We start from the raw sequence: 12,425 nt of genomic DNA on the forward strand, positions 1-12,425 counted from the left end.
ACATTTTTCATACAGAAATGTGGTCTTAATGAAAAGTATGTTTTATATCTGGTTAAAGGTTGTTAGTTTCATATGGTACTTTTAATCTGACAAATGAGCCTTATCTGAACACATAATCTAATTTATCTATTCCTGAGTTATTTAATTGTAGAGCCAAATCTCTCCATAGATTCTCAATTAGATTTAGGTCTGGACTAATGCACTGTATCACATTGATCTAAGCCTCTCCATTGTAGCTGACTGTATGTTTGGGGTTGTTGTTTGGCTGGAAGGTGAAACTCCACCACACTCTAAAGTCTTTTGCAGCCCCTAACAGGTTTTGCCTGTATTTAGCTCCATCCATTTTTACAGTAACTCTGAAAAGTTTGCCTATCCCTATTGAAGAAAAGAATGACCATAGCATAATGCTGCGCCCAACCATGTTCCACAGTGGTGATGGTGTGTGAAGAGTAATGTGCAGCATTAGTTTTGCACTGCACATAGAGATTTGTATATAGGTCAAAAGCTTTAAGTTTGGTCTCATCTGACCAGAGCACGTTATGCCAGAGAGAACGACTTATAGTTGTCATGTCAGCAGATTTTCCCACATGAGTTCTAGATCTCTGCAGTTCATTTAAAGGTTGTTAAAAACAAACACATGCCACACTTTTCAGATTTACCTTCCACTTCACAATTACATACTACTCTGTGTTAGTCTATCACGTAAAATCCAACTAAAGTACATTGAAGTTTGTGGTTGTAATGTAACAATAGGAAAAAGTGCAATATTTGAATGCTTTTTCTAAGGTACTGCATACTAACATAATACTTTGCTCTTCACAAAATAAAAAGGGGAAATTAAAATAAAAATAGGATTAAATGGCGGCCTGTGCAGGAATCCCATTCAGTATTTGTTCAGCAGTGAAGGTGTTGAAGCCAAACCTGCTGTATGAATCTGCTACCTTATTTCTCTGTGTAATATAAAATTCAGGACAACATGTGGTGGAGTTTGAAATATCCTCCTACAGCTATGTCTCAGAATATATTAATACCATGAGGAGCATCAAGAAAATGTAAATAAGCCTGACATTCTTTCATTGAGTAAGAACAGGATTAAAGTGACTGGGGAAAAAGTTGTATCTCTCGATACCAACCCTTTGGTTTGGTATCGAGATGCCAAAGGGAGGACAATGCATTACTTCACTAAGAGCAGTAAAAAAAAAAAACATCTGTTTTAAAAGGTTTAAAACTAATTTCCATCTCTTGGTGACTGCGTCTCCAATCACAGATACATAATGTGTTGTGCAATGGTGCCAGTTAAGGTTTGGGGGCTTTAAAGCTTTTAAATACAGGTCCTTCTCAAAATATTAGCATATTGTGATAAAGTTCATTATTTTCCATAATGTCATGATGAAAATTTAACATTCATATATTTTAGATTCATTGTACACTAACTGAAATATTTCAGGTCTTTTATTGTCTTAATATGGATGATTTTGGCATATAGCTCATGAAAACCCAAAATTCCTATCTCACAAAATTAGCATATTTCATCCGATCAATAAAAGAAAAGTGTTTTTAATACAAAAAACGTCAACCTTCAAATAATCATGTACAGTTATGCACTCAATACTTGGTCGGGAATCCTTTGGCAGAAATGACTGCTTCAATGCGGCGTGGCATGGAGGCAATCAGCCTGTGGCACTGCTGAGGTCTTATGGAGGCCCAGGATGCTTCGATAGCGGCCTTTAGCTCATCCAGAGTGTTGGGTCTTGAGTCTCTCAACGTTCTCTTCACAATATCCCACAGATTCTCTATGGGGTTCAGGTCAGGAGAGTTGGCAGGCCAATTGAGCACAGTGATACCATGGTCAGTAAACCATTTACCAGTGGTTTTGGCACTGTGAGCAGGTGCCAGGTCGTGCTGAAAAATGAAATCTTCATCTCCATAAAGCTTTTCAGCAGATGGAAGCATGAAGTGCTCCAAAATCTCCTGATAGCTAGCTGCATTGACCCTGCCCTTGATAAAACACAGTGGACCAACACCAGCAGCTGACACGGCACCCCAGACCATCACTGACTGTGGGTACTTGACACTGGACTTCTGGCATTTCATCTGGCATCCTTCTCCCCAGTCTTCCTCCAGACTCTGGCACATTGATTTCCGAATGACATGCAGAATTTGCTTTCATCCGAAAAAAGTACTTTGGACCACTGAGCAACAGTCCAGTGCTGCTTCTCTGTAGCCCAGGTCAGGCGCTTCTGCCGCTGTTTATGGTTCAAAAGTGGCTTGATCTGGGGAATGCGGCACCTGTAGCCCATTTCCTGCACACGCCTGTGCACGGTGGCTCTGGATGTTTCTACTCCAGACTCAGTCCACTGCTTCCGCAGGTCCCCCAAGGTCTGGAATCGGCCCTTCTCCACAATCTTCCTCAGGGTCCGGTCACCTCTTCTCGTTGTGCAGCATTTTCTGCCACACTTTTTCCTTTCCACAGACTTCCCACTGAGGTGCCTTGGTACAGCACTCTGGGAACAGCCTATTTGTTCAGAAATTTCTTTCTGTGTCTAAACCTCTTGCTTGAGGGTGTCAATAGTGGCCTTCTGGACAGCAGTCAGGTCGGCAGTCTTACCCATGATTGGGGTTTTAAGTGATGAACCAGGCTGGGAGTTTTAAAGGCCTCAGGAATCTTTTGCAGGTGTTTAGAGTTAACTCGTTGATTCAGATGATTAGGTTCATAGCTCGTTTAGAGACCCTTTTAATGATATGCTAATTTTGTGAGATAGGAATTTTGGGTTTTCATGAGCTGTATGCCAAAATCATCCGTATTAAGACAATAAAAGACCTGAAATATTTCAGTTAGTGTGCAATGAATCTAAAATATATGAATGTTAAATTTTCATCATGACATTATGGAAAATAATTAACTTTATCACAATATGCTAATATTTTGAGAAGGACCTGTAATACAGTTTGTATGACTTTAATGAAAAGTATAATTTTAGTTCTATTCATTTTCTGCTGTTTACCTTAGAAAAAATGCATGTAATACATGTAAGTTTTTACAGGTTTGAGTTATTTAACATTGAGGTGATTTCTTGATATGATTTGGCTCATGTTAAAATACAAAAGAAAAATGCTTTAAATATTTGGGATTGAGACTTAAATTGATTACTTTAAAACCTAAGAGCATAATTTTAACCAAATAGCGACTGTCGGCTTTATTCTTTGCTCCTGAAGAAGCTTGTGTTGTCAGCCCTCCCTTTTAACATCAAATTAAATTTGGAACTCACTATAACCAAACAAAGCAACAATAACAATAAATTATGTCAGGTAGCTTGTAAACGGGTTGATTTCAGACTCCAAAATATACCACTGTAGTTTAAGGGAATGAATAAATTGGGCTGACGACCAGGAAGTAGTTCCCCTCAGCAGTGATGAATAGTAGAACAGTCATATCAGGTCATGAACACAAACTGGAAACTGGAAAATCTTTGCTGATATGCATTTATGTGAGAAGTTACATGAATCTTTAATCCTCCTGTTCCTGCGCCTGTTGAAATACTTGTGCCTCCTGACCCACTTTTCTTGTAGGGTTTATCTTAACAGATGTTTCTCTTTATTATAATAAACAAAAGGACCATCAGCATATCGCTGGTATTAAAAATAATTAGGGGAACCGCCCGTGAGGACTGATGTTGTCAAAGCTCCCAAAAACATAACAAGGCTTGTTGGAAGGTTTCTGTCCTTTCCAGAAGGCAGAAAATCCCATTTTTTTTAACACTGACATAAACATGAACAAATAAAAATCCAATTTTTAGTTGTTCACAGGTTGCTGTCTGGTGAGTTTGTTGATTTAATTCATAAGAGATCCAACTTTTTTAAGTCTGACAGTATTCATTTCAGTTCATGTAGCATTACTTGACAAAAACACATGTGAATGTGCTATAGTTATGGAGGCTAATTTGTCTCAATATTATTCAATCAAACAAAAAACTAATATCAATCAAAAAATATTAAGTTGTGATCAAAACTTTCCGAGTTGTAACAATTTTTTTTTTTTTTTAAAGGGAATATTTTATTTTGGGGAAAAAAAAAATAGTTTGAAAAAACTTTTTTTGATTAAAATGACAAATGTTTTCTCACGAAGAGAAAAAAGTTATTTGCAAAACATAAACTTTTATTTGCGCATGTCAAAAATCTTTGGTTACGACTCCCACTTTTTTGGTTTTGACGCTCTCTGTTTTTGGTTGAACTCAACAAATTTTGAGTTCTGGGAACATGAACATCCTGGGCGGGGCCTAAAGATGAACGCTGTAAGACGTTTCCCTATTGGTTAGCACTGACTAAAGCCGCAGACTGATCCCCTCCACCTCTGAATATCTGCTCGAACTGCAGGGCTTGCAGCGTCGCTTCAGTGAGGAGACATCAACTGTACAGAAGAAAACTGTGGTAAAGTGAGCCGACAGTCAGAAATACGCGGTCACGCCAGCCGACATTAGCTCTCTCTTAAAGATTAGCGTCGGGCACACAAGGTGCTTTACGGTAATGGAGCAGAAAGGATCCCGATCCTGGCAACGGTTGAGAAAATAAGAGGAAAACAGAAAAGTAACCTACAGAACATTTATATTAATTACATTTTTACAACTTTCACATTCATGTTTTATGTAAAAGAATAAATATTTAATATTTTACTGTACAGTTTTGGAGAAATATCTTGTCAAAATGCTCAACCATTATATGCATTTGTCCCACTTTCAGGAATTTATTTCTCCAAAACCATGAGAGGTGACAACACAATCTCTTCAGATTATATCAGAGGGTTATCTATATTATAACCAGAATTAATATTTCATAATTTCACTGTAGGTTTCTGGAGAAATACACAACTACCCCAAGTGTAGTATAAAACAGAGTCCATGTCGGGCAGATGGCATCCCATAATCCTGTGTGTTGTCCTCACAACCCGTGATACTTCCTTCCTCTCCTGTGCAGTTCCCTCACCACACTGTCATGCTGAGACACAGAGTGCTTTCCACCGTGGCCCTGTAGACATCTGTAAGCAGCTGAGGAGATGAAGAAGAGCTGTTGTTGTACCTTCTTCAACAGGCGAGGGGCGTTTCCGGTCCAGGAGAGGTCAGAGGAGATCTGGATGCTCTTGCACTTTAAGCTGCCCAGACCACTTCCCACAGGACCTCATCGACCTCACCAAAAAGAAGCGTTTGTGGTACTTTGTTGGGGTAGTTGTGTATTTCTCCAGAAACCTACAGTGAAATTATGAAATACTAATTCTGGTTATAATATGCACTGTGCTCTGTTAGCTCTGTGTAGGGGCTTTAAGGACGTTTATGAAGCAGAAGAACAACTTTTGTAAGTTTTGCACCCAACTGGAACTGCAGTTAAATATGATACAGAACAAATTATCAGGAAGTCATATCAAAACACGGTAAGAGCTTATGTAACTCTTCAAAAATCATCAGCAGGAGAAAGAAGTTTAAAATTTCAAAACTGTAGCAGTTTGCGTCGAGTCATGACGTGACATGTCAGATTATTAAAGCAGCTTTCTTCGCCTAATGTAAGTCCATGTTGAAGCAAAACATTACAGCTGACCTGCAGAAACTGTTCGGGATAAAATATCACTCACTGTTAAGAAAACTGATACTGCAGGATCTGCATTGTAATTTGTGAGTAAAACAGTTAACTAATACAGTATAATGTTCATTTACAGGTTAACCATTTGTTGTGGGTGTAAAATAATCGTTTGACATGTTTTTATCTTAGTTCAACATTACTTGATCACTTCTCATCACTTTTGTCTTGGTGTTAAAAAAAGTCAGTTTTTAGGACATCCTGTCTAAAAGGTGGATTCTACAGCTTTACAATGAGAGAAAGGCAGCATTTTATACTTTATTTTGGGAGGTGTTGAACAAGCTGAAGTACCTAGCAGGCATTATGGAAATAATGCTCACTGTTTATTTACATCGAATTTCAAGAAAACAAAAAGCTGGGCTGCAAATTAAGCCACATAGTGAGTAAAACCCTAAAAGTATTAAACAAGCAGCTGTATTTGCAACTTTGAGGTCCTACAAACCAAATCTATTGCAGGTATAAATTCATCTGTACACATGTCATGTTGTTGGTTGGCTGGGAAAACATTTTTTGCAGTTTTATTCCGTTTTTCTAACATTTTGTGCCTTTACTCTACATTAGTACACCTGCTGTGATGTCAAAGCAGCTTCATGCAAAAAACATGAGACGTCAGTGTTTTTTACGCGGGGATAGTCAGTCTAAACGCCGACTAACAGCATGGCAGGACCCCAGAGATGTTTGTTGGTATATCAGTAATTATGAACAGAGGTTTAACACGGCTGAATTTATTCTGCTTTTAAATTTATTATGACTCAGAGGTTCCAGGTAGGGCAGAATCAGAAACAATAAGAAGAATGTGTGGTTATTCTCTGTAAAGGCTTTTCCCAAATGGCATTTCAGTCTTTTAGGAGGAAAAATGTGACATATTGAAAGCCAGAGAGTAAGTTATTTGTTGAAACTGCAGCGTGAACCTTTAATAGAGAAGATCACGATGTCTGTGGCCAGTCTGTGTGAATAACCCTACACACCAGCAGTTTGCAATGATAAATGCTGGGCTTCTCCTTATAAAGCATCGTTATTTTTTCATAAATCTCACATCCATCGCTGACATACTTGTCCTCTTTGGTTAGCTGTCTTTGTGAGTGTCCCTGAGCGCCATAAGGGAACAGTCCTGAGTCAGTTCTTCAGTCAACAGAGAGCTATTTCTGTGTGATTCTTTCATTTATTCATTATCCAGGTTTTAATTATTCACATTGTGCTCTTCAGTAAACAGATCAAACTACTTAGGACACAGTTTGTCCGCCTCATTCAGATTCCTTTGCCCTCTGTATTTTACATGGGGGGAAACATGAACCACATTTATTAAAGCCAGCTCTTTTTTTTTGCTTTGCATCATTCCCAGTCTTTCTAGTTTTGGGTCTTTATGCACTGAAATGTTTTTTTGCTTGTTTTTTGTTTTACAATATTTGCATGTGTTTTAATTTATTTCAGTTTAGAAATAGTATGCACGTTTAGAAGCTTCCGATATTTAAAATTGTTGTCCTTTATACCATGCATAGACTAAGCTTGTGTACTCCACATATTCCGGTGTCTAAAAGAACAACTCAAAAGATAAAATGAGGATGAACTTTTTAACATGTTAAATTCTTTTTAACAATGTTTTTGCTGATTACATTTTAAAGCGGAGGTTCAGTTTTCAACATGTGGTCTGATGTACTGTTCATAGCTCTCCATACCGGCAATTTCATTCCATAATTTATTAAGAAGATCTTTTTTTTTTTTATCTCTGATTGATTTATATAACTGCCTGTAATTCATTAAATCTGTCCCATTACGTTTAAAGAAGGTTTGAAGTGTGGAAAACATGCAGCTTCTTCACTCCTCTATTTTGTGTCATTATTCCACAACATTTATTTCAAATACTAAAATGTGTCTGGTGAAGTTGGCCGGAGAAATGTCTCTTTGAGAATTAAAGCTGAGAACCCAGAGGAACTTGGACCTAACGCTTGTGTGACATGAGTGAGAAGAACTAGACAGCAACAACTCCCCTGCATCAATTAGTAGCCTCAACAGACCGTCACAGCTCTGATCCAAGAGGAAAACATATTTGGAGACTGTGATGTTTTACACTTCATTTGTAAACCTTTTAAGAACCTTACAGATCAACATCTTATCTTTTCCATAAAATGTACAAGCTGAGGTGATAGAAATACAACCGGAACCTCCATTTGCTCAAATGTTCAGGTGCCTAAAACTATTTATCAATATACAAAACTTGGATAGTGAGAGCTACTACATTTAATTTCCTTCTGGAAATAATAAAGTATATTTCAATTATTTTTGAATTGAATATTTTCTCAGCAAATTCATTTTAGCAACTTGTGTCTTGAACAAAAGCAGCATAATCAGCTGACATCGAAGAGGTAGAGGTAAATTTGAGCCACTGTCTACGATCTTCCATCTACTGTCTTCATCTGCTTTTCTGTGCAAGTTCAAGGAGGCTGAAGCCTATCTTCAGTGGTCATTGGGTATAAAAGTGGGTACAACTGAGGCAACCACACACACACACACCCACACACATACCCAATGGCAATTTAGAGAGATGAATTAACCTAACATGCACATGCAAGAACCGGGCGTACCCGAAGAGAACCCACACATGCATATTCAAGCTGTAGGCCATATATACTTTTTTTTTGTTGCATATTTTATAATTATTTATGCCTGTATTGTTTGTTTTGACATTTTATCAGCAATAAATGCTAAAGTACAGATGGAGATTTTTTTGGCTTAAGCCATGTCGTACTCTCCATTTGATTTAAAAGGAAATCGAGAGGTACTAACTCTCCTGGCAAATGTGACTGTAGGTCAAAGTCTAAACCAGTTGTCTATAATGGATTCCTGTCATAAAGGCAAATTCCCTTTGCTGGAGTAGACTTCATAATAAAATGAGTGTTTGACACAAATTATATAGGGCAGTACACCCAGTCCCTCAGTGAACTGTGTGTTAAAACACAAATACACACAGAAACGCGCAAACTTGCCAAAGCGCCACACTGTCAGGTTGAATTTGATCCTAACCTTAGCTACATGGGGTGAACTGGTAACCAAGGGCATCGCTCTTTGTTCATTCCTCCTGTCTCGACTCTGCTGAGTCTTCTTTCCATTCGTGACTTGGAAACACCCCCTCAAACTCCAGCGCTCATTAGACCAGCAGCAGGACCAGAATTTATTTTTTATCGCTCTCTCTCTTCCACAACTGATTTGTTAAGCTTCAAGGAAACAGTATACAAAACACAAAAACACCCAGACGGAGTGAACTTGCAACCTGAAGCTGCATACGATGCTCTGTTGTGATGGTGCCATGCCAAACAGCCCTGAGCTGTCCTTCCACAAAGAGTGATCTATTGCTGGGGTGCATTATCAAAAGATGTTAGTCATTACCAGAACATTTTAAATATAAGCTTTGATGCTCAAATCAAACGTCAAACTGTAAATTCCTAGCTAAAGAAATATTAGTGAAACTGATGGATTACATATTAATGATGGAAGTCACTTGTAGGACACGTTCAAAGGGAATAAAACCCAAGTCTGCCGTTCCCTGAAGGTACGTTAAGCATTTCAGAAAGTGGCTGCTTTTACAGTCTGCAGCTTTTTCAGGCTGGTCCCAGAGGTCTCATTAAACAAATTTCCAGCAGCAGTACACAGATGTTTTCAGCAAAAAACAAACAAAAACAAAAAAAAGTATGAATTTCTCTATATGTAATTAAAATAATAAATGTGCTCTACATTAAAAATCTCTAATATGGTATCACTTTTAGACTCCATGAAACTTCAAATGAAAATGTACAAAATTTAATGTTTATCTTTTTTCATGCTACCTGTAAAGGTGTCTATCTGCAGCCAGCAGGCTTACAGCTGAATATACGACTACCTGTTGCTTCCAGTGCCAACCTGAACTTGAGTGGATGTAATATTTGATAACTAGCTTTCTTTGTGGGGACAGAATACAAAATAATGAAGATGCAAGATAAGCATTTAACATGAGCAGTTCTGCTAATTGCTAACATAAGTCACTCTGTGTACATGTGACAAAGAATCCTTTAAATACAAAACTGTCCCTTAATTGACAACTGCATGTCATTGACTCTTCGTTCAATCAATGGGGAATACATAAATGCACTGCAAACCTATAGATGAAAATTTTTATTTTATATTAGAGTTAGAAGGAAACCTTCCTTTTCTCCCTCAGACATGTTATATTTCACATAAACCTAAACAGACAGAAAACTAATAATTTACTGGTTCTAAACTATGAGTTTACCCACAGCCAATCATAAGCAGTGCCCATTTGCATTAGAGCTAATTCTATTGCAGTTCTAAAAAATATGCATGAGTGCCACAAAATTAAATATACAAGATGTTTGTTGTTGCCTCTCAATAATGTCTTTAATTAGAGTCTGTCATTCCAAAATGCAAATCTGACAACATTTACTGTGCAAAAATGGTTCATACCTCTGAAATTTTCTGAATTTGGTACGACAAACTTCAGCTTGTAGTGATAGTTATAGTTTAAATAAATCCTGGGAAATAGTATCTGCGCTCTAAGAGAGCAGATGGTAGGAAATTAGTTTATTCTCTTAAATATGTGACTCTGGTTTGTTTTGTGTGTCTTTACCTTGCAGACTATATGAAGACCTTACAAACTGCACGTACCTGTGGACGGTGAACATGGGGTGCTACTGGCCCAACCGAATGGTGGACGAGTTCTTCATCCAGGTCCACAGGCACTACTTCCACGACTGCTCAATGTCTGGACGACGCCTCAAGGACCCTCCAAACCGCATTCTGGGTCCTTTCATTGCTGTTCCTATCCTGATCACCCTCCTCATGACAGCCCTGGTGGTGTGGAGGAGCAAGCGCAGCGAGGGGATTGTGTAGTAAAGGGGAAAAAAATGGGGGTTGGGGTCACAAGACTCAAGATACTTTTTGTGTTTGAGGTAACACTATCCTCACCTTCAGTGAAAACATTACTCTTGAGTGATAGTGTTTGGGAGAAGGCTTTTGTTAGATGTGAAAATGCTCACCTGAGTCTGATCTTGACCAGAATAGTCACTGGTGATAGGATGTTGTACATAAAAACATTTTTTTTCCTTCAAAAAGGATGTTGCTCTTCTTCATAGAAGAGTTTTACAAGTGCTTTCAACAACCAAGAAAATTCCACAAAGGAACAAATATACAATATCTAAAAGGAAACCCACGGACATTACCTGTGTACATACACTAGACCTAAACTATGTGCAGTATGTACAGTTTTGTGATTATTGCGTCGTGATTCTGTTGCATTTATTATATTTTAACCACACTACAAGTGTGCCCTGAATCATAAAGATGGGCACTAGGGAGAACGGTGAAACACATGCTCAGTTCAGGTAACAGGCAGTAGATTTTGGAAAAGGTGGTCAACCCACAGGAATGAAGGCCCAGTTTGCATTGTAAGAGCACCCACTGCATTACCATGAAAACTACATTGTTTAAAAAAAGAATAGATAAAACAGTGGGAGGATGACTTTGGAAAACACAACTTCAGATAAACAACGATTCAAAGTAGTGGGTTGCTCTAAGTTAGCCAATGCACAACACCACTAAACATGGCCATGCCCAAAGCACATTTTGTGAATCATGAAACTTGGGTTTCTATTGATTTAAGATCTCCCAGTGTAGTAGAGTGTGCCGAATGAACTTGTTCATTGTTGATATTTTGGAATGCCCTCTTTCCTTTTATAGATTCATTGATCTGTAACCTGCCTTTCAGCAAAACACACTTTGAGATACACCCACACTTTGTATTTTGTGCCAAGCTAAAGAGAGAGCCATGTTTGTTATAAAACAAATGATATTCTGTTGGAATGACTTTCACTGATTGATTTTAAAATCTCTGATTGTGAAGAAATGTTCAATATATTGTCTGAATTATGTGTTGAATACACACAGCAGTGACACTCTATTATGATAATATAACAGAAGGGGTTTAGAGCATGCAATACTAAGTATGAATTGTGAATTCATATCACGGTGACGCACAGTGAATGCACCTCAGCAGCCATGTTTACAGAGCAGGACGTTAAAGTGCCTGTGACACACTTCTCCCACAAATTCAGAAATTAAAAGAAAATATCTTCATATTGAAGAAATTGGACAATAATTGACATTATGTTAAGATTAAAGATGTGATAAAACACAACTGTGGCACAAAATAGTCATATTTTGTTGTAAGTCCAAAGTCATCCAGAGGAGCTCCAAGAACCATATGCAGATCGCGCAATAAAAGCCAGTGATAAAGGCAGTAGCAAGTCCAAAACAACTCAATGTGTGGAAGTTAAACCAGTTAGAACTGCTTCACGTTTCATTTTATGCATCCAGATATTTTCCTGTGTGTTCTACAATGGATGAGTACACTGAGTGCAGTGAAGCTACACTTGTTGCTCAGTTTGGTGCATTTCATGTTTAATTGTTCAGTTTAGAATACATTAGTTAATGTATATAGCCCAGTAACTGAACTATCCATCCATCCATCCATTTTCTGTACCCGCTTCTTCCGCACACAATCATGTGGAAGCTGGTGCCTATCTCCAGCGGTTTATGGGCAAGAGGCAGGGTACACCCTGGACAGGTTGCCAGTCCATCACAGGGCAACACAGAGACACCAACCATGCACACACTCATTCACACCTTGGGGCAATTTAGAGAGACCAATTAGCCTAAGAGGCATGTTTTTGGAGTGTGGGAGGAATCTGGAGAACCTGGAGAGAACCCACGCATGCATGGGGAGAACATGCAAACCCCATGCACATAGACCC

General features: G+C 38.3%; 1 protein-coding gene across 2 annotated transcripts in view; it reads left to right on the forward strand.

Moving 5' to 3' along the window:
• Window positions 1-11,809, forward strand: part of ramp1 (receptor activity modifying protein 1) — a 95,286-nt gene extending 83,477 nt beyond the window's left edge. For both annotated transcript variants that reach the window (XM_047371510.1, XM_047371509.1), the window contains exon 3: window positions 10,251-11,809. In XM_047371510.1, the coding sequence (XP_047227466.1) occupies window positions 10,251-10,506 (256 nt within the window). In that variant the 3' untranslated portion in view covers window positions 10,507-11,809. The remainder of the gene's footprint in view (window positions 1-10,250) is intronic.
• Window positions 11,810-12,425: the final 616 nt, after the last annotated feature.

Source organism: Girardinichthys multiradiatus, chromosome 7 (genome assembly GCF_021462225.1).
Source record: "Girardinichthys multiradiatus isolate DD_20200921_A chromosome 7, DD_fGirMul_XY1, whole genome shotgun sequence".
Lineage (NCBI taxonomy): Eukaryota > Metazoa > Chordata > Actinopteri > Cyprinodontiformes > Goodeidae > Girardinichthys > Girardinichthys multiradiatus.